Source organism: Dromiciops gliroides, chromosome 3 (assembly GCF_019393635.1).
Source record: "Dromiciops gliroides isolate mDroGli1 chromosome 3, mDroGli1.pri, whole genome shotgun sequence".
In the NCBI taxonomy this organism is placed as follows: Eukaryota; Metazoa; Chordata; class Mammalia; order Microbiotheria; family Microbiotheriidae; genus Dromiciops; species Dromiciops gliroides.
The window spans coordinates 344,703,078-344,729,832 of record NC_057863.1 but is presented as its reverse complement, the minus strand read 5'-3'; the positions used below and the strand labels follow the sequence as shown (position 1 = coordinate 344,729,832).

General features: G+C 37.3%; 1 protein-coding gene and 1 pseudogene across 1 annotated transcript in view; both read right to left on the bottom strand.

The window, feature by feature from the left end:
- The window catches only part of PCCB (propionyl-CoA carboxylase subunit beta), a 50,108-nt gene that overhangs the window by 7,496 nt on the left and 15,857 nt on the right, over positions 1-26,755 (bottom strand). The window contains exons 6-9 of the mRNA XM_043997451.1: positions 25,560-25,670; positions 10,234-10,342; positions 7,088-7,208; positions 4,143-4,224 (exon numbers count right to left, since the gene is read on the bottom strand). Coding sequence (XP_043853386.1) covers positions 4,143-4,224; positions 7,088-7,208; positions 10,234-10,342; positions 25,560-25,670 — 423 coding nt within the window. The remainder of the gene's footprint in view (positions 1-4,142; positions 4,225-7,087; positions 7,209-10,233; positions 10,343-25,559; positions 25,671-26,755) is intronic.
- LOC122750685 lies at positions 16,470-16,893 on the bottom strand (annotated as a pseudogene).

Genomic DNA, 26,755 nt, shown 5'->3' with positions numbered 1-26,755 from the left:
TCATCTTTGTCTTTACTTTGATTTTACTGGAAAGCCTCTACTTTTTCTCTATTCCATATAATTTTGACTACTGGTGTTCCTGACTAGATATTCTTTATGGTGTTAAAGAATGGTCCATTTATTTTTATGTTTTTTACTGTTTTCAACAGAATGAAAGTTTAATTTTGCCTATAACTTTTTCAGGATATATTGATTTAATTACATTTTTAAAAATTGTTACTAATATGGTCTGTTGTGTTTATAGTTTTCCTTATATTAAACCAAACCTGCATCCTTGGCATAAATACAACCTGATTACAGTGTTTAAATTAACACTTGGAATATATTGTTATAGCCTCTGCTAATATTTTAATATTATGTCAATTTCCATTAGAGATCCTGTTGTCTCCCTATCATGAAGACAATACTTCTATCAGAGAAGGGGTTTGGCAAAATCCCTTCTTTTCCTATTTTTGCATAGTTTCTATCATATTGCAATTAATTATGTGAATGTTTGGTAGAATTCACTTACAAACTCTTATGGCTTCTTCAAAAAAATTTTCCCTGATATTAGGTTATTTTAAAAATCTAGTTTTTCTGTTAATCTGAGTATTTTTTATTTTTGTAAACATTCATTTCATCTATTAGTTTTTTTGGCATATAATCAAGCAAAAGTTTGTTGAATTCTATCTCTCATTGCTGTCATTTTTTTTTTAAGTGAGGCAATTGGGGTTAAGTGACTTGCCCAGGGTCACACAGCTAGTAAGTGTTAAGTGTCTGAGGCCGGATTTGAACTCAGGTACTCCTGACTCCAGGGCTGGTGCTCTATCCACTGCGCCACCTAGATGCCCCCACTGTCATTTTAAAAAATGGAATTTTCTGGGTTTTTTTTTCTTCACATGCCAATACTTCAGGATAAAATTATTTAATCTAATTAATTTTTAATCTTTTCTTAAAAGGCCCTTTATTGAAGATAATTTTTTTGCACTGTCAAGAAAGGAAATATTTAATATGTATGTTGTTTTGCATTTTATGAGGTTTTTATGCCTTAGTACATGACCAATTTTTGTAAAGATGCCATGCACAGGTAAGAAAAATGCATGTGCCTTTCTGTTCCCAATTAGTAGTCACCAGAGAACTATCTTACCCTACTTTAAAAAAACCCAACACAACTATTCGTGTACTTAATTTTTCTTGTTTCACTTTATGTTAGATTTGCTTAGATCTGAAAGAATTGCATTGAGATCCTCTATTATTATAGTTTTCATGTCTATTTCTCTTTAAAAATCAATTGATTTTTCCTTATATTATTTTGATGCTGTGCCATGTAGTGCTTATATTAAAAGTATTAATATTAGTTCATTATCTATGGTACCTTGAAGCATAGTTTCCCTGTTAAATCTCATAATAGTGTCTATTTTTACTATCTCCCTGCTTAGCATCAAGATTTTTCATTTTAGGATCTCTTCTAAGAAATGACTGGTGAGTTCTTTCTATTTTCACTTTGTCCTCTGGTTTTAACAGATCTGGACAGTTGTTGCTTACAATTTAATATATAATATCTAGGTTTTTATTTCATCGTAATTTTTAGGAATTTTGATGATTCTTAGATTTTCTCTCCTTCACCAAGTTTTCCCGGTCAGATGTTTTTGATAGTATATAACTTAAGTACTTTTCTGGGTTTTCCCCCCAATCTTTTGATTTTGTTTTAATGTTTATGTCTTCATAGAGTCAACATTTTCTGTTTGGCCTATTCTAATTTTCAAGGTGTCCAATTCTTGGGTATGGTTTACCACGTTCTAGTTTAAGATATTCATTATACTTCTTATTCTTTCTTCTTTAGCTTTCATTCCATTTAATATTATATTTCATATAGCATGCTTAATTTATTGCAGGTATTCTTACAGTCCTTGGGTCCAGGTCATTGTTTTCTTTGCAGATCTTCTTGGTCTCATCCTAGTAGCTAGTAACTAGATGGGTGGTCAATAGGGCACTGGGTCTGGAGTCAAGAAACCTCAATTCAAATACGGCCTCAGATGCTTACTGTGACCTTGGACAAGACACTTAAGCTCTTTCTGCCTCCATTTCTTCAACTGAAAAATGGGGATATTAACAGCACTTATTTAACAGGACTGAGGTAAGGATCAAATGAGATAATATTTGTAAAGTACTTAATACAACGCTTGTAGTGAGCATGTAGTGAGTACTTATTAAATGCTTGTTTCCTTCTCCCCTTTCTGGGCTTACCTCCTTGGCTTCTCTTAAATGATAGTACTTCTTCCTTGCGTTCAGTATTTTCTTCTCTTACTCAGTTTCTATATTGGAGCTTTGTGCTTGGATCAGATTCTGCTGCTTCCCATATTCCTGGATGGCATGGGCTGGTCTTACTTGGCTCTAGATGTGGTAGCTAACATCACCCCCACCATTTGTAGGAATTCCTAAGTTTTGGCCTCAGCTTCTCTTTCTCCTTTGCTTCTCACTATGACTTTAAAATACCCCAACCAGATGGTGTTGTTTGTATTGCTAGCAGGACTCCTGCAAGACTTTGATAATGCTTTGATTCCAAATGCTGGCCTAGTCTTTTGTCCTGTTTTTTACCCAGTTGTTGATCAGGCTCTGTCTCCTGTGGTGGTTCAGGTGGATGCTAGTCCAGCTCTGTCTCCTACCACAGCAGGTCCTAACTACTTATATGTCCTTCCTTCTGTCTGTCCTATCTTGTCTCCACTCAGAACCTCCACAGATTTTTAGCAGCAATTGCTGTGTGATTTCTTTTATAGCTGTTCTTTCTGATGCATTTTTAGAGTTTTTCTGAGATCTTTTGAGGGGCATCTGAACTCCTATAGGTCTTTTTTTTTTTTTTTTTTGAGGGGCAATTGGGGTTAAGTGACTTGCCCAGGGTCACACAGCTAGTTAAGTGTTAAGTGTCTGAGGCCGGATTTGAACTCAGGTACTCCTGAATCCAGGGCCGGTGCTCTATCCACTGCGCCATCTAGCTGCCCCTCCTATAGGTCTTAATACACTGTCATCTGAGCCAGAAAAATGAAAATGACACACTAACTCTTACTACATTCAAAAAGTCCTTGCTAAGTACTATCTTAAGTACTATCCATTATGAAAGATCCAAAAAACTATGCATCCTCTCCACCCAAGGGGAGTTTTCAAACTCATAAGGAAAACAGAACAGAAGTAAGAAAAATAATGATACAGGGAAGCATAAAATTAAGGGACTAATTTGGTTTGACTTTATGTTAATCTTTATGTTAGAAATCACATGTAACATAAGAACAAATAAAATTGATGTAAGAGCTTACCAAAAGATTTAGGAACTAAACATTTCATATTTGATATGTATACATGCATGTATATATATTTATACTACATGTATATTTATCATGTGTATTTAATACTATACATTTACACTATAGGATGTGGACTCCATAGGCTCCTACAAAGTTGGGTTCATAGATTCTAAGCCAATAGTTTGGTAAATAGTAACATAAGCATTCACATATAGCATTCTGCAGAAACATCAGATACCCCCTGATAAGACTTGTTGCTTTGGTGAAAAATAGTGACTTACAAGTACCCCAGAAGACTCCCAAGGCACTCTATAGGCTTCCTGGAAAGTTGGAATTCTTTCACATGTAGAAAATAGTTCACTCTTTCAATAAATTTTCAAAGAGATTCAGTTCCATTGTTTTCAACTGGGATTAGACAAGATGATCTTAAATACACCTTCCAATGCTATAATTTTGTGACTTTGGAATGTCAGAATAAAGATTTATTGTTTTGTTTTGAAGCACTCCAGGAATCAAATTATCATTAGTCAAGAGAATAAAAAATAAGTTTCACATGGCCTGTGAATCTTTGGCAAGTTATCAAAGTTTGTGAAACATTTACTTTGAAAACAGTAAATATTTTAAAAGCCAAAGTTCTCTATTGCCCTATTTCTATCTAATTCCTACTTCTGATTATAATATTTGCCCCCATAACTACCACCACAACCAAAAAAATGTATATTAGTTAAATGAAATAATCTTTTAAATCCTTGCTGGCTGGTATTCCAAAACATCCCACCTCAAACCTTAAGGCTAAGTCTAATCCTCAGCTAGTCGCCCCCATCACAGTCAGCAAGGTTCGGCAAAGTCAGAGGCAGTACTTACTGCATGGATTATATCCACCATGTCATAGGCTTTGGTAGATTCCAATGGAACAAGCATGTCCAGCTCAGGAACAAGGCGGTCACTGAAAGTGAACAATAAGAGAAGATGACATGATTAGTAATTAGTCAATCAATCAATAAACGCCCATTATGTTTCAGGCACTGCAAACAAAAATGACAAAAATTAATTACCCAGAAAGCCTGCAGCAAAAAGACTTCATTATTTACAAGGTCCAAAAAAAAATATGCCCATCAAATATGCAGTCTTACATTTGGATAGTTAAATCATAAAATGAATCATGTAGTTAGCACTTACTGAGTACACAATGATCAGTGTTCATTTCAATAGTAACAATCACTATTATTCCACTGAACAAGAATGGATTGCCCAATTAGTTGCACATTACTAATAATGGAAAACTTTAGCAACATGATCAATTGATACAATCTTAAAAACAGGGAAAGAGCTCATTTTAAAGAAGACAAATTACTTCAGAAATCCAAATCAAAAGAACGGGTGCGTTGGAAATAAAAGCACGTGCTTTGCAGTGGTCTCCAAGTCTCAGACAAAACAATATCGGGTAGGAAGGCTGACCCCTGAAAGCCACAACAGAACAGCAAAGGCCATCCCTGTTGTGACAGGAGAAGCAGAGGAAGAAAAGGCCAAACATTTCATTTAGCAATATTTGGCCTGGACCTGTGACTTCACTGATAGAGGGACTTCCCAGATGAAGAAACTTCTCTCTACTAGGGCAGGTCAACACCTGCTCCAAAGCCACCTTCCTTTGCATCTGGGGCCCCTTTTGCATTCTATGGAAAGCTAAGGATCCCTTCTCAAAATCATGTTTTTAAATGCATAAAATAAAATACAGAGAGTACAAAGGCCAATTACGCTGAAAAGGAAACATTAAAATAACAAGTTTAGGGGCAGCTAGGTGATGCAGTAGATAGAGCACCAGCCCTGGAGTCAGGAGGATCTGAGTTCAAATACGACCTCGGACACTTAACACTTACTAGCTGTGTGACCCTGGGCAAGTCACTTAACCCCAATTGCCTCACACACACAAAAAAAGAATAAATGAAAAATGAAGATGTTAAAAAAAAAAATAACAAGTTTAGAGACATCAGGTGAGGAAGCCCTGTCTTAGAGAGCTGCCTAGAACAGTTGCGGAGGATTCCATGGCCAGGATGGGTCAAGGGCAGGCCTTGAGACCAGCCCTTCCTAACCCTCAAGCTGGCTTGCTATCTATTATACTTACTTTCTTTGCTTAATATTACCATGTTGTTAAAAATGTGGGAGACTGAGATAAGTAGTTCTGTGTTTCAAGGTAATAGGCTCAGGTTCGGTGAAAATTTTTCACCACCTCCCCCAAAGAGTGATTTCACATGCAGACTCCGGTAAGTGAAAAGGGTCATCGCCTCCATCTGCTGTCACGGCACAGGCTGGTCCTTGACAAGTGCTGCCTTGGAGGCAAAGAGAAAGTCAGCCAACTAATCCAGAACACGAGACTGTTTGAAGATCACAGAAAGTCAGTGATTGTTTGGTTGTGGGTCACTTATACCCCTTTGCATAGCAGAGATCCAAAAGGACAAAGTGAAAAAGTGATTTTTCCCCCTTCCATATCCATAGCTCCTCTGGAAAGAAGTACTGAGAATAAGCGCAAAAATGTAGGAGCAAAGACCTAACTACTCCGATAAGAGTTTGTTTTTCTTACAACGATGCTTGCCATTATGTCCAGCCTTTCTGAAAATCTCTGCACACGACCAATTTCTTTGTAACATCTTACAGAAGCAGGCAGGAAATTTAATGAGAAGACTAGATCAAGGAAGTTGCATTGTTGAATGTAACTTTCTCCCCAGGAAACAGGCCATCCTTGACACAGGTTAGTTCCTTGACACATATATAATTACTGTGAACAAAACTGATGAAGTAGGTTTCTACCAGTCCTTCTCCAAAATCGTCACCCCACATTTCAACATCCCAAAATGGTTCATCCTTAAGCTATGCCTCAGACTCCAGGTACTTAAGGGCAAATGGGGACAAAACTGAAATGTTTGGTGCAGGAGTGGCAGGGAAGGGAGAGTTTTGAGATTCCTTAGCAAAGAAAGGTCGCCTCAGTCACTTCTTCATGAGATCTAACTGTGATTCTCTTCCTTGATCTCTCATGTGATATATCATCAGTCAAAATTAAACTGTTTCTTCTTAGACTCTCTGGAACATGTGGGAACATCAAGAGACAATCTACCCATAACAAATGCCCTTACTACAAACAATAAAGATATTAATGTGAATACCATTCTATAAATAATTTGTAGGCTGTTTTGCTGAAAGTCAAAATATGGAAAAAATTACAATCTTATAATCCCTGCCAACATCATGTCTTCTGAAAACTATTTTTTTCTATCTCTCATCTTGTCCCCATGCTATTCGTTCAACAAGCATTGATTAAACTCCTACTGTGTGGAAGGCACTGTGCAAATTATTGGTCTAGGATACATTTAGTTGGCCAGTTTACACATATATGGTGCTCGACAGTTTACAGTTTTGATCATTCTACTGAAGCTATAAGGCAGGTGGTATAGGCATTAATATTTCTTACAGATGAGTAAACTGAAGCTCAGAGTAATTAAACAATTTAATCAGGGTCACAGAACTAGTATTCGGTGGCAAAGCCCAAATACCTTCCAACTCCAAATTTCATGTTTTTTCCATGTTGCCTCTCATGTCTTAAAGAGGAACTGGCAACCTCTAGGCATGCAACTATCTGAAAGGTCTAAGTCGTTTGTCATTAAGAATACACAAAAACTTGAATGTACTCTTTACTTTTCAAATCTGACCAACAAGTAAAGCTACCAAAGGGCCCCGGGCTATCCCAAAGCTGGTTCAGGTATCTAAAGCCATAATTCTAAAGCATATTAACAAGTGCTGTATTTTCTGTCACTTACCACTGATCGTGACATTCACGTATTGGAGCTGGATCCTGGTTACTTAAAGGTAAGTAGTTAAAGAACTCGCGGAGGTTCAATAGGGCATCTATGTCATTTTCAAAGGCTCTATGTGCCACTCCTAGAAAGAAAAGGCAAACGATCAGGCTTCAGAACAGATCGTCCAGTTGGTCCAAAACTACTCTTTAAGTATTGTTCCTGCTATTTGTAGATGTGCTTGGAAAGAAAGCCCTTTGGTTGACTACATTCATCCAATGGACCATTCACCTACCATTTGTGGCACAATGCCCAGGAAAGCATGCTGGATTTCAAGTCAGAAGTGATGGCTTGCAGCTTATCTCAGCTACTTACCTTTGTAACCTTGGGCAAATCACCTCAGGTCCCTGTGCTTCAGTTTCCTCATCAGTGTAAGGGAGAGGGTAGAATAACCAGGTGATCTCTAAGGTTTCTTCCAGTTCCCACAAGACCACTGCTATGAAAGAACAGTTCCTCCCGTAGACCATATTTTTTTCAAAGCACTATGGTAGTCCAAGGGCTCCAGAAAAGGCACTGTCTTTCACAGCAAAATAGCAGCAACCAGACCTCTCTCCTATTCAGTTCTAGGCCCCATAATGCCTAAGTAATTGTGCCTATATATACATACACACATATACTTGTAAACACACACACACACACACACACACACACACACACACATACACACAGAGTATAGTGGAAAGCATTGGTCCTAGAGTCAGAAGATCTGAGTTCAAATATTACTTCTGATGCTTACTACCTTGGCCTTGGACAAGTGACTTAATGCCCCTAGGTCTGACCTCACCTGTCAAGTCAAATGAAAGAGCTAGAGTAGATGCCATTGGAGGCTGCTCCACTTCTATATGAAACTGACATATTTGTGTGTGTATAGATATATACATACATATATATATATATATATATGTGTGTGTGTGTGTGTGTGTATACATATACACATATACATGAAACTGATCAACAAATTCAATAGCTCATCCATCCAACTGCATGTCATACTCTAGAGAGGAGACAATCACCATTTATTTTTTCCTATCTGCGTAGTTAGACTGAGTTCTTGAGTGATTCCAGATCTCTTTCCCAGAAACACTTGATAAAAGCAGCTGCCTGCAAGCTGGGGGCTTTCCTTTGGGCCTTTTAGCATCTTGGCAGTACTAAGGTCCCAGAAAATCCTTCTTGCTATATAACAGCCCCTCTTCTTTTCTCTCATTAATGCCCTCAATGTCTCTCTGACTAAATAAAACTATTAAGAAAAACTTAGGTGAGACACAATTTTATTAACCCCACGTACCCAATTTGCTCAATAGTCAATCTAAATCAAGATACAAGATTCCCATACCACCCAACACAAGGAGAGGGGACAGGATATGGGAAGAACTTAGGATCAAGAATCATAAGATTTAGAGTTGAAGGGGCAGCTAGGTGGTGCAGTGGATAGAGCACTGGCCCTGGAGTCAGAAGTACCTGAGTTCAAATCCGGCCTCAGACACTTAACACTTACTAGCTGTGTGACCCTGGGCAAGTCACTTAACCCCAATTGCCTCACTTAAAAAAAAAAAAAGATTTAGAGTTGGAAAGATCCTTAAAGATCATCTTGTCTAGCAAGGCAGCTGGTAGAGCAGCAGGTAAAGTCCTGGGCCTGGAGTCAGGAAGATTTGAGTTCGAATCCAGTCTGACACTAGCTGTGTGACTCTGGGCAAGTCACTTAATCTCTATTTGCATCAGTCCCTCATTTGTAAAATGGGAACACACTGGGGAAGTAAATGGCAAACCACTCCAATATCTCTGCCAAGAAAACCCCATGGACAAAATCCATAAGGTCACGTAAAGCTGGACACACCTAAATGACTGAACAAGAAGCACCCTTGGCAATTCATTTAATCTCTGCCTAAGTTTTCTCAACTGTAAAATAAGAATAATAACACCACCTAACTCACTGTACCTTTGTGAGGCTCAAATGAGATACTGTCTGGAGGGCCTTAACACAGCAGGTGCTTAATGAATACTCATTCCCTTCCTCTTCTCTCCGTGTCCCCCTACCCTCTCTCCCTCTAAGGTCCTCATTTCACAGTTGAGGAAACTGAAGCAGAAGAGCCAAGTGATGTGTCCATGCTCACACCGTACCAGAGGTGGACCATGAACCCAGAAATGCTATTGTCTCTCTCCATGTTCTTTCCACTACACCACATTTATACCACCTGAGGGTAGTGGGTCATCAGATGTTTACACAGACCTAAGAGGTTCTGTCACTAGGTACTTCTACAAGGGCAGGAACAGGCTCTCTAATACCATCCACACGTGTTTCCACAGCCCAGTAATAGCTGTGTCAAGCCTTATTAGGGGGTTAGTAAAGCTTCATATGGTCTGACTACTTAACAGTGATTTCTCTTGGGAATTTTAGTATTTTTAAAACTGCAACATAAACATAAACTCTTCTGAAGAAGAGTTACTGAAAAGTCTCTTGTTTCCTCTCTTTTTCTTTTCTTTTTTTTTTTGGTGAGGCAATTGGGGTTAAGTGACTTGCCCAGGGTCACACAGCTAGTAAGTGTCAAGTATCTGAGGCTGGATTTGAACGCAGGTCCTCCTGAATCCAGGGCCGGTGTTTTACCACTGCGCCATCTAGCTGCTCTCATTTCCTCTCAAGTGTGAAAGGGCCTTCCTATTTTCATTTGGTGCAAAGCTTTCAGTAAATTCTGGCTTCCTAGCTCTTTTTACAGTACACCCCACAAATGTACCAAAGGAAAAAAACCAAGCAGTAACAAGAACCACTGTGGCTATGTCCTACTTATTCTCCCATCACTGTTTCTGCAGTTAGATATGTTACCACCGTGTGAGCATGAAAATCTTTTTTAGAAAATCTTCAGAAAATGATTTTTTAAATCATCCATTCCAAAAGGTGTTTCAATAATTTTTTTTTTTTTTGCTGGGCAATGGGGGTTAAGTGACTTGCCCAGGGTCACACAGCTAGTAAGTCAAGTGTCTGAGGCCAGATTTGAACTCAGGTACTCCTGAATCCAAGGCCGATGCTTTATCCACTGTGCCACCTAGCCGCCCCCTCAATCACGTTTACAAAGACAATCATTAGCTGACAAGGAGGACGACGGGATCCTTCTCACCTGACATTGTTGTATGTGTCTTGGCACCGCCAAGCTCTTCCTGGGTGACATCCTCATTGGTGACAGATTTTACCACATCAGGGCCCGTGATGAACAGATAGGATGTGTCCTGAAATCACAGATTTCCAGACAAATCAATCAGGAATACCAGAGCAGAATGATGGAAAATGCTCTCCATATCCAGAAATAGATCTATGGAGTTTGAATGCAGATTGAAACATACTATTTTCACTTTATTTGTTGTTTTCCCCTTTTGCTTTGATTCTTCTTTCACAACATAACTAATATGGAAATATGTTTAACATGACTATACATATATAACCTATATCAGATTGTTTGCTATCTTGGGCAGGGGGGGAGGGAAGGAGAAAAATTTGGAACTCAAAATCTTACAAAAATGAATGTTGGAAACTATCTTTACATGTAATTGGAAAAAAAATAAAATACAATTAAGAAAAAATGATCAGAGTGGAAAATGAGAGTATTTCGTTCAAGTGCCTCATTTTACAGATAAGAAAAACAAATGTCAAATGATCTGTCAAAGGTCACACAGGAATTAGCAGAGGAAATACTAGATCACAGGTCTCTTGAATCCCTGGTCCAAAGTGGACATAAATTTTCATGGTCACATTTTTCTTCCCCCAAATAGTCACTTAATTATGCTATTTCACTCTTGATACAGTAGTTGTAAAAATGACCAGTGATGCTGGTCAAAGACATCTGTCCAAGAATAATAACACAACAGTGGAGGGTACATGAAAACACTCTGAAAACACACAGAACACTATACCAATTACAGATATGATTATTATGATTACAGCGGTTTATTTTTAAACTAAGTAAAAAAGTGCAAGAAGCTCTAATATTTTATATCTAAAAAGCAACTGAAGAAAAGTTGGAGAAACTCACAGACCAAAAAATACACACAGCAGAGAGAACAAAAATAATTCTGAAAAATAATAATTTAAATCCATGTATTGTTACTGAGCATGCATCACCTAGCTACAAGTCCTTGATTCCCAACACAGTTTTGTTGACGCTTCAAGATACTTCTAATCACCTCAAGATTCATGAAATCCTCAAAACAAAATTATTCACTTAAAAAAAATAAGGCCAGCCTTGAAAGAAAAAAAGTCATAAAGATACGGGCTAAAGGACCCCCTCCTTTTTCTAGAGGGGAAATGAGAAGAACCATTTGAATTAAATGAGTACCTGAGAAAGCAGGTAAGATAGTTTCTTACTAAGGCTCAAGGCATTTAGGCCTTCACCATCATCATCATCATCAGGCCCTCTCTAACCTCTTTGTTGCCTCGCCTCCCTATGCAGCACCCAACAGCTCGAGCAGGTACCAATTGATACAACACAGGTGAAGGCACTGAGAAATGTAAGTGTTTATTACCCAAGGTTGAACAAACAGATACCTGAAATATGACTCAAAAGACTGTTTGTTTTCTTTTTTAAGTGATTTAAAAAAATTTTCTTGAACTGAAAGACATATTTTAAATGTCTTTCTCAGTAAATATATTTTAACCTTAGTATTATTTTTCAGTGTAGATATTCTTCTTTTTTTTTCCCTTCCAAAGAGGTGTCTATTTAAAAGGACTATATCTGGACCAACATGGTAACAGACTGAAAGCAGATCTAGCAACCAAAGGGAATCAATTTTCTAAGACTTCTACCACTCTCAAAAACCCCAGCAATTATATTTTCCAAGTCACTTCTGCATCCCATTAGATTTAAATACAGTGACATTTTACATGGCAACCTCTTTGCATGAGTAAAGATAGAAAATACAGGGGCCAGGGAGGACCCTGATAAGTGAATATATGACAAAGAAGGCTATGACACCACCAGGCAGAGGCGGCTTTCTTTGATGCCTGGAAGATTGAAAGAGCATCTCTACTATGATGCTAGGCTTAGGTCTTCACAAGTCTTTTTGATCCTGCCCACCAAGTATGCCAATCTAGAAAGTTCATCAATAAGCAGAGCACAGCATGCCTCCAAGGCGTGGGGGCGGGGCAGGGAAATCAAACCAATAACATTTTAAGTCTAAATGAGGATTTCTTTGAAGACAATTTTCAGAAATACTAACAGTTGGGTTGGGTAAATTCTACCAGGAAGAAAATAAGAGATTCACACTACAGCACATGAAAAATATGGATTTTCAGCCTCTGCTTTTGGACATCATAGACTATAAGAATGAAGTGCATCATCTCTTCTATACTGTACGTAAATGTTTTGTGGGGTTTTTTCCCCAAACTGCTGATAGTAAAATTTGTTTCCAAGGGTTAATTTATCTTTTCCTTTCATCTATCTGGCTCAGGCTGCATACAAAACAAAGAAGAGGAGGTATCAGTGTCCCTATACTAAGATTGAGCAAAGGACCAAGAAAAAGAATTTTAAACCTTAAAAAAGTAGCCGAAGCCACATTTTATTTTATTTGGAAATGCGAGAGTCCAATAGTTTTTGTGGTGTTACTATTAGCTCTTTCTTAAAAGCAACTTACTTCGGGCAGCTAGGTGACACAGTGGATAAAGCACTGGCCTTGGATTCAGGAGGACCTGAGTTTCAAATCCAGCCTCAGACACTTGACACTTACTAGCTGTATGACCCTGGGCAAGTCACTTAATCCCAATTGCCTCACCAAAAAAAAAAGCAACTCACTTCAATCACCTAAGTAAGGGATATTTTTGCAGAAATTCAAGTCACTTCCTGTGGGGACTTAAGTATCCCACCCCACTTCTCCAGTGGTAGTTTCTTTGTTCAGTCTAAAGATAGGTACTGAGGCTGAGGGTGGCCCAGGAGCCTCCTTCTTGAAGGAGGGTACTCAATGACATTGCTCTAGTCTTTGGAAAGCTAACAAATCAAAGAAACACTTGGAAGAGGATAAGGGGTATACCTTCCAGATATGGTAATACAGGCTTCCCTAATAATAACAGGGTCTAGTCTGTATGTTCTCAGTAGTATCTTGACTACCCCTCACCTCATACTATTCGCTCTATTCACCTCACTCACCACAGGAGTAAACTTTTATTTGGTCACCTAAATTTTCAGTTTTTCAAAATCAAAACTATTTCATTTCAAACAATTAAAACCCAACAAGATAAACACATCTGGAACTTAAGTCAGAAAACTATCAATTACTTTTGACAGAGATGAACAGCTTCTTGGGGAATGTTATGGTTAGCAACTTTAAACAGAGAGAAATGTATGCTATCACAAACAAATCCTAACAATAACAGGATTGCTGAGACAAGGGGAGAAAGGATCATTTCCCACTATGCTTGTGTTTGTATTATTTGGACGCAAGTTTTATCAGGGCAATAAATGCAATGGTTAGAGAGAACTTATTTGGAAAAACCTGCATTAAGTGAACACATGACAAAGAAAGTTATGAACTAGCTATGTGCAGAAGGCTCTCTTTCTAGCATCCAGGACATTATAGGCCAGAGCAGTTCTGCTCCTAAATCAATACTCTAAGAGGAAAAAGCCTTTTAATATTAACACACACTTTATTTATTACATTAAAACCAGGCAATGGTCTAACAGTAAAAAGGCTATTTATGGAATACTGTTAAGTTAAACTTTAATTACAGAGGATATGAAATCCTTTCAAATAATACTTTCCTCAGCAGCAGCTAGATTGCACAGTGGATAAAGCACCAGCCCTGGATTCAGGAGGACCTGAGTTCAAATCCAGATTCAAACATATGACACTAGCTGTGTGACCCTGGGCAAGTCACTTAACCCTCATTGCCCCGCAAAATAATAATAACAATGATAATGATAAAATAATAATATTAGTAATAAAATAACAATAAGTCTTAATGGAAATTTTCCTGACATGACAGCTGCTGCTTTAAAATGTGGATTTACATCAATACTGAATTTAAAATAAATTTAAAATTTAAAATAAAACCCTCAGGACACAATAAATTGTTTTTATTTAAGTTTGCATCCACACTACAGCAGCTAGTGGTCTAAGACAGAGAATCGGAAAAGGCAGTGATTTGCCAGGTCATTCTGCCAGCTAAATTCTGGGATCTACAATGCACCTGGATTTTTCCCCTTTCAAATGTTTGTTGAGGAGCTTGAAAGGAGGAAGTAGACATTACACTGAATAAAAATAATAAATTTAATATTTTCCCTAGAAATGTTACTAGAAAATAGAAAGGAAGGAAGGAAGGAAGGAAGGAAGGAAGGAAGGAAGGAAGGAAGGAAGGAAGGAAGGAAGGAAGGAAGGAAGGAAGGAAGGAAGGAAGGAAGGAAGGAAGGAAGGAAGGAAGAAGCAAAGACAGAAAGATGTAACAATTGGAATGACGCCACCTGCTGGAGAGCTACTATAGGAAAGCTCCAACATGGGGAGAAGGCGCCTGAGGGCAAGACATGTGACTTTTCTTTGGCATCGGGAAGTGATGTTTGCTTGTGGGAGGAAGAGGGGGTGAGGCTGGCACTCTTGCTCTTTTTTCATCAGGACTCTGGTTGAGAGTGGAGCTAGGAATGCTCTCTCCCTTTAATAGATAGATGAATCTAGGCCTTTCTCTCTTTACCAAATTCTTATTCTCCTTAATAAATGCTTAAAAGCCTAACTCTTGCTAAAGCTTATAATTTATTGGCGACCATTCATTAGATATTTTAGACAAACCAGCTAGAATTTTAGCCCCATACAAAGGAAAGAAAGGAGGAAGTACCAAAACCTAAATCTGTACCAAATTCAAATCAAGGGTTTTGTTCCAGCCATTGAATTCCAAACCTGACATTAAGCTATGGCAAAGAGCAACCAAGTGAGTGTAATGCTTGTCAAGTCACATTCCTTCAATTTTCAAGGACAAGTCCGATTCTTTCAGCTGCAGTGGATGCTTAGGGAATCTTCAGGCAACTCTCCCTTTTAACTACTAAAAAGCTTTGCTAAGCTGGCAGATCTGAGCAGTCCTGGGAAATGACTGCTCTTGTCACTATATCAAAAGTTGAGCTAAAAACACTGCCCACAGCCAGCACCCTGGCATAGCAGGGCTAGTGGAGGGGGTGATCCAGGTGTGCAAACAGTTTAGATATTTCCCAGGCTTGTGAAGATTAAATGTAGTTCCAAAAATGAGAAGCAAAAAAGAGTCAGGGATTTCTTCCAACTCTACCTGGGTTGGCAATTGGCCACAAGCAACAAAATAGCACTGAAATGGGAAGTGATTTTAGGAAGGAGGGAAGACCAGCATCCCATGTTGAAAGTGGGGGAAAGGTGGGGCAGCTAGATGGCGCAATGGTTAAAGCACCGGCCCTGGATTCAGGAGTACCTGAGTTCAAATCTGGCCTCAGACACTTGACACTTACTAGCTGTGTGACTCTGGGCAAGTCACTTAACCCCCATTGTCTAAAAAAAAAAAAAAAAAAAAAAAAAAGAAAGTGGGGGAAAGGGGCAGCTAGGTTGCGTAGTGGATAAAGCACCGGCCCTGGATTCAGGAGTACCTGAGTTCAAATCTGGCCTCAGAAACTTGACACTTACTAGCTGTGTGACCCCGGGCAAGTCACTTAACCCCCACTGCCCCGCAAAAAAAAAAAAAAAGTGGGGGAAAGAAGACACTGAAAGACCTCTGGATCCCTCACCAAAGGCCCATGTAAGAGAGAACGAATGCATGGGTGGGAAAGGGATGCAATCTATGAGTTGGTCAAAGGTTGTGGAGAAGTAAAATGGAATGAAAGATATTTAATAATGAAAATAAAGACACCAGTGTTGTCAACCTTTACTACCCTTTTACAAAGGGAGGGGTGACAGGTTGGCACACAACCTCATTTAAGCTTCCTATATCATACTGGAAGTTAAAACTTTTGTGTCTACTTTAAGAAATGGCTCGGTGTTTGAATGCTGTTGCAAAGGGGGAGGAATAAGGATAGGGTAGTAGAATCCTTGGTCATATAGCAGCAAGGTGATCGTGTGATATATTTTTCCCAGCTGAGTTGGATATGCCACACTGGTTATGGCAGTAATCAATTTAAATAGACTTTCTTGATACCTGAAATTCAACTAAGGGGCAGTAGTTACACATGACAAGATTATCTATTATGGCACAACTGATATTTCAAATTAAAAAATAATGTAATTTACAGTATGTCAAGATAAATCACCTTTGAATAGGAACTTCCTTTCCAATACTTTGAGGTCTACAAGATGCATCTAGAAAATGTACTACTGTGGAAAATTAAGACAGCTCAAAACTGAAAAAAGGGGAAAGAATTTTTAAAAATTAATTGCTGAAACGTCCTTCAAGTGGCTAAGGAAGCTTCATACTTTCAACAGACATCATTAGACATTGAAGCTCCTGCAGAACCACTTTGATGCTACATGAATTCTTCCATTTTGCAAGCACGGATATGGCTCTTGGGTCCATCACTCCATTAGAACTATTTACTCCATATGTAACAAATCTTACAAGGGGGGTGTGTGGCGGGGGAGCTTCTGGATATTTAGGTCTACACTTTATATTCTGTTTTCATAAATTGTTCTTGGAAGCTCACTAATCATTCTTTTCTATCTTGTGTCATATCTTCTCCATGTTCAAGACCCTAGCTAGCTGTCCCATCTCCTACTCCTTTCTGACCTTCCTCGAGTTCTTCCAACAGTAGGACATTTCAAGGGACTTTTACTCCCAAGCCCATGGTTGCAGCCATCTTGACAGAGTATTTTTTTCTTAATTTCTGTTCATTCTACAGATAGCTTATACCTATTTGTGTCACTATGCTGTCTGCATAGTTGCTATTTTTAAAAAAGCCATTCTGTCAGAACATCACGATACACACATAGGTTATCTTTTGGAAGATAAAGATCAGTTGTTTTGCATGCCCATTTAAGACACATTAAATAGTTTGAAAACTGAGGCAGCCTCACCTCTCCCATAAAAATAATGAAAAGGGCTAAAAAGTTAAAACTACTAAAAACTTACATAAGAAAATTTAAATCTCCCCCCAAATAAAAGCAAACTGAAAAGCTGATATATTTTTATTTGCATTTTTGGTTATTACCAGAAGGGACTGCAAATGTTTCCTGGAGAAGTTTTTCCTGCAGGAAACATATAAGGCAAAAAGATGTGTGTCTGTGTGACATGTACATATTTAAACTAAGAGGCAATGTAGCATAGAGTGGGAAGAGCAAATGACAAAATGCCAAGATATAGTGATATTTTCAAATGGATTAAGGACACATTTAAAGAATTTAAGGAAGAATCAACACAGGAAAGAAAATCATGACAGGATACTTTAAAAGAACACTGAGCAGAAAATAATTATTAATAATGGATTTCTAGGAGAAACCCAGATGTTAGTTTTAGCTGCTCTTTCCCCCTTACCAGAAACCAGCCTGGGATGAGCCTTCACTTTAACAAAAGGAATTCAAATTGATTCTGGAATTTGATCCCTAGATCACCCCCCAATTCATGTCAATCAATGAAGCTGAACGATGCTAACCAATTAGCTTAGATCAATGTGTGGTGACCCGCCTCTACCAAAAAGAGGATAAAATCCCTGGGCACACTCTCTTGTCTCTTTGCTCTCTTCTTCCTGGAACTTTCTTTTACTCTCCATGCTGGGTATGTAATTGTTTAGGTCTGTAAGCCTGTGATTAGTGGGGAAGTCAGGGAGACACATGGTCAATACTTTATTAATATGTGAAATATATAGATCTATCTATCTATCTATCTATCTATCTATCTATCTATCTATCTATCTATCTATCTATCTATCTATCTATCTATCTATATTTTTTGTGAGGCAATTGGGGTTAAGTGACTTGCCGAGGGTCACACAGCTAGTATTAAGTGTCTGAGGCCAGATTTGAACTCAGGTCCTCCTGACTCCAGGGCCGGTGCTCTATCCACTGTGCCACCTAGCTGCCCCAATATGTGATATTAATTAATAATAAATGCTTACTGCCCAAACTGGTGCAATAGCCATTAAGTTCTAAGTAACAATATTTTAGAAAACCTAGCCTAGTCCCCTAATAATTTAAATAACATAGCAGTTAAACACATCTTAGGAGGAACCAAAGCCCAAACTGAATGTTTTTGTAATTTATTTGATATTTTATTTTTTCCCTATTACACATAAATATTTTTTAATATTCTTTTTATAAATTTTGAATTTTAAATTCTCTTCCTCTCTTTCTCCCTCCCCCACATTGAGAAAGGAGGCAATTTGATATAGGTTATACATGTGAAGTCATACAAAATATTTCCATACTAGCCATGTTGTAAAAGTAACACAGATCAAAAAACAAATAAGAAAAATAAAGTAAAAGAGTACTTCAATCTACATTCAAACTCCATCAGTTCTTTCTCTGGAAATAGACAGCATTTTTTATCGTAAGTCCCTCAGAATATATCCTGGATCATGTATTGCTGAGTGATTATTGTACAATATTGATTATGTACAATGTTCTCCTGGTTCTGCTCATTTCACTTTGCATCAGTTCATGTAAGTTTTTCCAGGTTTTTCTGAAAGCATCCTGCTCATCATTTCCTTTTTTTTTTTTCAGGGCAATGAGAGTTAAGTGACTTTCCCATGGTCACATAGCTAGTACATGTCAAGTGTCTGAGGTCAGATTTGAACTCAGGTCCTCCTGAATCCAGGGCCGGTGCTTTATCCACTGCGCCACCTAGCTGCCCTCCTGCTCATCATTTCTGAAGGGCTTTTGTTTGTTTGTTTTGTTGTTTTTTGGTGGGGCAGTGGGGGTTAAGTGACTTGCCAAGGGTCACACAACTAGTAAATGTTAAGTGTCTGAGGCTGGATTTGAACTTAGGTACTCCTGAATCGAGGGCCAGTGCTTTATCCACTGTACCACCTAGCTACCCCCTCATCATTTCTTATAGCACAGTAGTGTTCCATTACAATCACATACCACCACTTATTCAGCCATTCCCCAATTAATTTGCATCCCCTTAATTTTCCGATTTTTTCCCACCACAAAAATAATTTTTATAAATGTTTTTGTACATATAGGTATTTTCCCATATATATGTGTGTATATATATACATATATGTATACATACACATACATACTATATATAAATATATTTTTTCCTTTTCTGTCATATTAATCAATCTGATAGATTTAAAGTAGTATTTCAGAGTTGTTTTAATTTGCACTTCTCTAATCCATCATGATTCAGAGAATTTTTATATAACTATGGATAGCTTTGATTTCTTCTTCTAAAAATTGACTTTTCATGTCTTTTGACCATTTATCAATTGGGAAATGACTTGTATTCTTACTCTTATAAATTTGACTTGGTTCACCATATATTTAAGAAATGAAGCTTTTATCAGGGATACTTGCTATAAATTTTTTCATACTTATGATTACTAACTATATTTCCTTCCATGCTAATTTCACCATTTATCCTTCTCTTTCCCTGTCTCTCTCTCTATATCCCTCCCTCCTTTAATCCTGTCTCTTCTCAAAAGCATTTTGCTTCTATGCCACTACTAGGTCTGTATCCCAAAGAGATCATTAAAAAGGGGAAAGGACCTACATGTACAAAAATATGACAGCTCTTTTTGTGATGGCAAAAAACTGGAAACTGAGAGGATGCTCAACAACTGGGGCATGATTGAACAAGTTGTGGTATATGAATGTAATGCAATGGTATTGTGCAATCAGAAATTAGTAGGCAGATTTCAGAAAAACCTGGAAAAACTTGTATGAACTGATGCAAAGTGAAAAGAACAGAACCAGGAAAACATTGTACACAGTAACAGTAACACTGTGTGATGATCACCTATGAATGATAGTTCTTCCCAACAACACAATGATCCAAGACAATTACAAAGGACTCAAAATGGAAAATGCTATTCACATCCAGAGAAAGAACTGATGAACTCTGAATGCAGATTGAAACATATTATTTCCACTTTCTTTATTTTTTCATGGTTTTTTTCTTTGGATTTATTTCTTCTTTCCCAATTGTGACTAATATGGAAATGTGTTTTACATAATTACACAAAGATAGCCAAGCTAGGAAGAAGAAAAATTTAGAATTCAAAATTGTCTTTACATATAATTGGAAAAAATACTATTTTTTTAAAAGGTGTTTTGCTTTTGATTGCTACCTACCCCAATCCACTCTTCCTTCTATCAGCCCCCCTCACCCCTTTACTTATCTGTTTCCCTGCCTATTTCCCTGTTGGATAAGATAGATTTCTATACCCCATTGTGTGTATATGTTATTCTCTCTTTGAGCCAATTCCAATGAGAGTAAGGTTCCAGAGCTGTCTGCCACCCCCACTCCATATTCCTGTCCATTGTAAAAGCTCTTTTGTGCCCCTTTTATGTAAGATAATTTACTTCTCCCTTCCCCCCTCTCCCAGTTCATGCCTCTTTCTCACTCCTTAATTTTGTTTTATTTTTTAGATATAATCCCATCATTGTCAACTCACACCCAGGCTCTCTGTCTATTTCCTCTCCTTCCAATTGCCCTAGTAATAAGAAAGTTCTTAAGAGTCACAAGTAGCATCTTCCCATGTAGGAATGTAAACAGTTTAACCTTATTGAGTCTCTTTTGATTTCTCTTTCCTGTTTACCTTTTTATGCTTCTCTTGAGTCTTGTATTTGAAAGTCAAATTTTCTATTTAGCTCTGGTCTTTTCATTAGAAATGCTTGAAAGTCCTCTATTTCACTAAATTTATTTAGCTCTGGTCTTTTCATCAGAAATGCTTGAAAGTCCTCTATTTCACTAAATTTCCATTTTTTTCCCCTAAAAAAAATACTCGGTATTGCTGGGTAGCTCTTTTGCCCTCTGGAATATCATATTCTAAGTGCTCTAATCCTTTCATGTAGAAGCTGCTCAATTTTGTGTTATCCTGACTGTGCCTCCTTGATATCTGAATTGTTTCTTTTTGGCTACTTACAATATTTTCTCCTTAACCTGGGAGCCTTGGAATTTGGCCATAATATTCCTGTGAGTTTTCATTGGGTCTCTTTCAGGAGATGATTGGTGGATTCTCTCTATTTCTACTTTATCCTCTGATTCTAGAATATTATGGCAGTTATCTTTGATAATTTCTTGAAAGATGATTTCTAGGGTCTTTTTGATCATGTCTCCTGGATCTATTTTCTAGGTCAGTTGTTTTTCAGTGAGATATTTAACATTTTCTTCTATTTTTCCATTCTTTTGACTTTGATTGCTTTTCAATGTCTTATGAAGTCATTAGTTTCTACTTGCCCAGTTCTAATTTTTAAGGAATTATTTTCTTCAGTGAGTTTTTGTACCTCCTTTTACATTTGGCCAATTCTGTTTTTTAAAGAGTTCTTCTCTTCAATGGATTTTTGTGCCTCCTTTACCAAGCTACTTTTTTTTTTCATGCTCTAAGGACAGGTGTGGTCATTGCTCTCCTGGCCTGTGTTCTGGTCCGTGAGCAACCACAACCACTCTTTTCTGAACTACAACTGCGACCAGAGGTGTGTTGCCACAGTGTGCTAGTGTTCTTCCTCACCCTGGGATCATGACTTGGAACCATGTATTGGCAATGAACAGAGTCCTACCCCTGCCCCCTCCCAGTGTCAGCAAAAGATCCCCTATATTCTCCTTCTGACCAGTTTTCCGACCCCCATCTGTGTATTGAGACCTCCAGAGACTGCTACTGCTGATTCAGCAGCCCCCAAGGCCTGCTGCTGGCTTGCACTGGGGGTGGTCCACTATTGGTTGCCTGGTACTGGGACCCAGGGCCTTGCTGCTGGCTTCCTAGGGGTGGCCTGTGCTAAATTGTGCTCTACTCTCACCACAGTGAGAAAGACCTTTCCTGCTGACCTTCTTAAGTTGTCCTGAGCTGGAAAACTGCTTTGCCCCATCTTTTTGTTGCTTCTGCCACTTCAGAATTTGGGGGGGGGGCATTATTTTAAAATTGTCTGTAAAAGAATTTGGAAGAACTCAGGCAAGTCCAGGCCTTTTCTTTGCCATCTTTGCCTTGCCTGCCCACCCCCATATGATTTTTAAGGTCCCTTCTCAGATCTAATTTCTACCAACTCATGAAAATGGAAAGGCTGGATCAACTTTTTACATATTATTATTGTTACACAGAAAAATAAGTGTGATACTGATAAAAGATATTTCAATTCAAACAAGAGAGCATTAAGTAAGGTTTGTGGGGGGAGAGCTGGATTTCTGATTCCAGTACAGGAAACTCCCTCCACTAATATAGATCAGCATCTCATATCTTTACAGAGCACTGGAATCAGAGCATCCACGTTCAAATCCTGCCTCTGACACTTGTGTAACACTGAAAAGTCACTTCACTCCCCTATGCACTGGTTTCCTCAGTTATAAAATGAGGGGGTTGGACAAGATAGTCTTTGAGGTCCTTTCCACCTCTCAATCTCAGAACCTACAATTGCCTTGGATGATGAGACTTGTCTATAGTTACACAGTTAGTATGGGTTGAAGGCAGGACTTGAACCCAGAGCATCTTAACTCCATGGTAAAATTTATCTACTAGGTCATGCCACCTTTCTCAAAGAAAAGAAAAACAAGGAAATTATACTTTACGTTCACATTCAAAATGATCAATTTAAAATATGTACACATCAAATAATGTAGTAGTAAAATTTTTAAAGGACAAGTTAACACTGCTGCCAGGAAGAATGAGGGCAATAATAGTCAATTTCAAGACTCCACTATCAAGATAGGAAAAATATATTTAAAAGATAAATAAAACATTAGAAATTTTCATATAGTGCTAAACAGTAATCTAATAGATCTGATAAGATTTATTTTAATCTAACAGATCAATCTCTAATAGAGTATAAATCTCTGTAATTTAATAGATCTGATAGCCATGAATAAAATAATGGGAAAAAAATAAAACATAGCATTTATTTCAATTACATACAGAAGGTACACCCAAAAAACTGATCATGACAGGTTAGAGACAGCCTGACTGCCTAATTCCTTAAGTCCTTAAAGACACTATATATACATTTATGGACCTTGATATACTTAAAACTAGAAGTACTTAATTATATAAGCTAAATCTATAGGCCCACATGCACACTGAAAAGTGTCCTAAATAATAGGGGATGTTAGAAAAACAATAGAAGATTATTTCAATGATAATGGCAATCCAGATATAAATATACATAAGAAAACCTATGAAATGCAGCCAATGCAGTATTCAGAATCAAATGTATAACAGTAAATGCTTAATTTAACAAGAAACAAACACTTGGTAAATTAAAACTGGGTTTTAAAAAATTAGAAATGAAACAATAAAATCACAAAAAGAAAAAAATAATTAAGATAGAGATTAATAAAACTGAAAATAAGAAAACAAAGTGGTATTAATAAAATCAAAAGATTTTTTAAAAGACAAATAAAACGGGGCGGGGGGGGGCAGCTACTAGGTGGTACAGTGATTAAAGCACTGGCCCTGGATTCAGGAGGGCCTGAGTTCAAATCCAACCTCAGACTCTTGACACTTACTAGCTGTGTGACCCTGGGCAAGTCACTTAACCCTCATTGCCCCACTAAAAAAAAAGGAAAGAAAGAATAAAAGAATAAAAGAAAGAAAGAAAAAGACAAATAAAACTGATCAACTATTAGAAAAATAAAAATGGAAAGAAAATTTCAAGTTATCAAAACAAGACAAGGGAATCATAAATGAAGAAAAAAGAAGGAAAATCTTCAGAGACAATATATAGTTCCTATATCAATCAATTTCAGAACGTGAAAAAACGCACTGATTTATGCAAAAATATGCATAGTTCATTTATTTGTAAACAAAAGCAATACCAAAAACTAGACTGACCTATGTGTCCTAATATCAGGGAATGGCTGAATGATTTATATTACTATTAATGTCAGAGAATAGTATTATGCCATAAAAATGAAAATATAAGTGTTTAAAAAAGGAAAGACACACAAAATAAGATACAATGACATCCACAGAATAAAAATATGCACACTGACATTTGAGAGGCAACACAGAGAACAGTGGATAAAATGCCCTATATGGAGTTAGGAAGGATGGGATTTAAATATTCACTCAGTGAGTGACTAGCTGTGGAGTCCTCGGCAAGTCACTGGACCTCTTGGGGGTCTCAGATCCTCATATGTAAAATGAGGGGAATGGATTACCTAGCATCTAAGGTCCTTTCTCTAAATTTATCATTCCAAGACAATTCAATATTTTTTTTAAAAACTAAGCCAACGAAACTTTAAAAGTACGGAGTCAGAAATGAAGATAAAACAAACCTGTGTTACTATTTCTATAAAATTAATTTTCCATGTTTTGCATTATTCACATGTATAATTGACATCAGATTGCTTGCTTTCTCAAGGGGTGGGGGCTGCAACAGGAGGGAGGCAGACAATTTGGAACTCAAATTTTTTTTAAATGGATGTTAAAAATGTCTTAATATAATTGGGAAAAATTTAACAAAATAAATAAAAATATATAAAAAAAAAATTTCCTATAGAATTCCCCAAAAGTTCAAGTTTTAAGGTTTTATTTCCAGATATGCTCCATATTGCTTAAAATATTTAAGTAAAATCACCTTTAAAATGATGAGTTTCTACTACAGCAGAAAGTTAGAAAAGAAAAAATTTCTAACATTAAAAGTTATATTATCACTTTTCCTGGAGATTTTAAAGGAATAGCACAGAGTAGGTAATAGGATGAGGTATACAAACAGCACTGAGGCACTGGTCCTAGCTCTGGAAATCATTTCATTTTTCTGGGCCTCAATTTCCTTATTCATTATTGTATTATTCATTAAACAGGGGAGTCAGAATGACCTTTAAGGTTGCTTGCAGCTCTAAAATTTTGTTTGGAGAGACACTAACAGATTAGATTAGTGGTGTCAAACTCAAATAGGAACAGGGGCCACTTCACTGTATGTAGAGGATTCCTGTGGGCTTCATATTCATTTAGAAAACCACATGTTCATATTTTTAAAAATTAATTTATTTATTAAGTATTGCCCAATTTTAATCTGGCTTGAGCCATACTCAGGAGTGTTGTAGACCACAGGATGTGTGTCTGACATCTCTGGCTTAATGATTTTTGGAGATTATTTTCCATTCAAGAATTTAGTGTTTGGAATATATTTGCGATTCACTAAATGTGTAAAATTGCCTCCAAATCAAATGCATTTCCCTCTGACCAATGAAATCCCCCATTTTAATAATCCTATGCCACCACCACCTTCTCAACACTAAGACTTTATCATCTAAAAACCAATGAATTCAGATAACAAATTAGATCTAGGTCAGGCATTAACATTGCTAGCTACATATGAGAAACCACACAATTCTGAAAGGAAACCATGGAAATAGACACCAGAGTCTTACCTTCACCATGAATGTGAAGTCTGTTAAGGCAGGGGAATAGACAGCACCTCCTGCACATGGGCCCATGATCAAAGAGATTTGTGGGACAACTCCAGACGCCATGACATTCCTCTGCCAAAAGAGAAAAGGCAAAGGCATCTGGTTACCTGAGCACGTTCAAGGTTTTATATGCAAAAAGATAAAGGCAACAATAAAATAATATTTGGATTATTTACACAGAAACGGCATCCAGGTGGCAGGAGAAAAATACTACAATCTGTTACTGAAGTTGGTTTTTTTTCCCTCTCTTCAGGCTGTCTCCAAGTAGCATAGTATGGTGGAAGGATACTGGATTGGGAGCCAAAAGAAGTCAGTTCAAATATAGACACCAAACTCTAACAAACATGTGGGCAAAGTATTTCATTTCCTCTAAGTCTCAGTTTCCTCATCTGTAAAATGTGGATATGTGTATGTGTATACCCAGTGTCACAAATTTGTTATGGGAAAAGTTCTTTATAAGAAGTAAAGTGTTATATAAATGCAATTTTTAAGTGCTATTATAGCTAAGGTAGAAGCTGGCTAAAAAAGTATGTGGGTTTTTTTCCTTGTACCTTTTTCTCCTTTTCAATCACTATTATGATTTTTCTGTGGGCTCCTAACAAAGTTCCCTCTAAAAGAGGGGTTGTTAAAGAAGTCCACATAAAAATTTTAGGGGGTCCATGAACTTAAATGGGAAAAAATTTCATTTTTTATTTTTGCTAACCTCTAACTGAAATTCAGCATTTCCTTAATTATTAATTTTTTTAAAAACCAAGCATTATTCTGAAAAGGGGTCTATTAGTATCACCAGACTGCCAAATGGGTCTATGACACACAAAAAAGTTAGTAACTCCTGCTCTAAGTTTCTGACAATATACAACACCCATACCAATTAAATAAAACAAACAAGACGACATAGGAATAAATGCACCTTTGCTTAATATAAGTGATATATACTAAAACCAAAGACCAGCATTATATATAGATGAGACTTTCCAAAAAGATTAGGGATAAAGCAAGGTTGTCATTATCACCATTACTATTTAATATATTGCTAGACATGCGGTAGCAATAAGACAAGAAAAAAGAAATTAAAGGAGTAAGGATAGGCAAAGAAGAAACAAAAATATCATTTTCTGCAGATAATATGATGGTTTACTTAGAGAATTTTAGAGAGC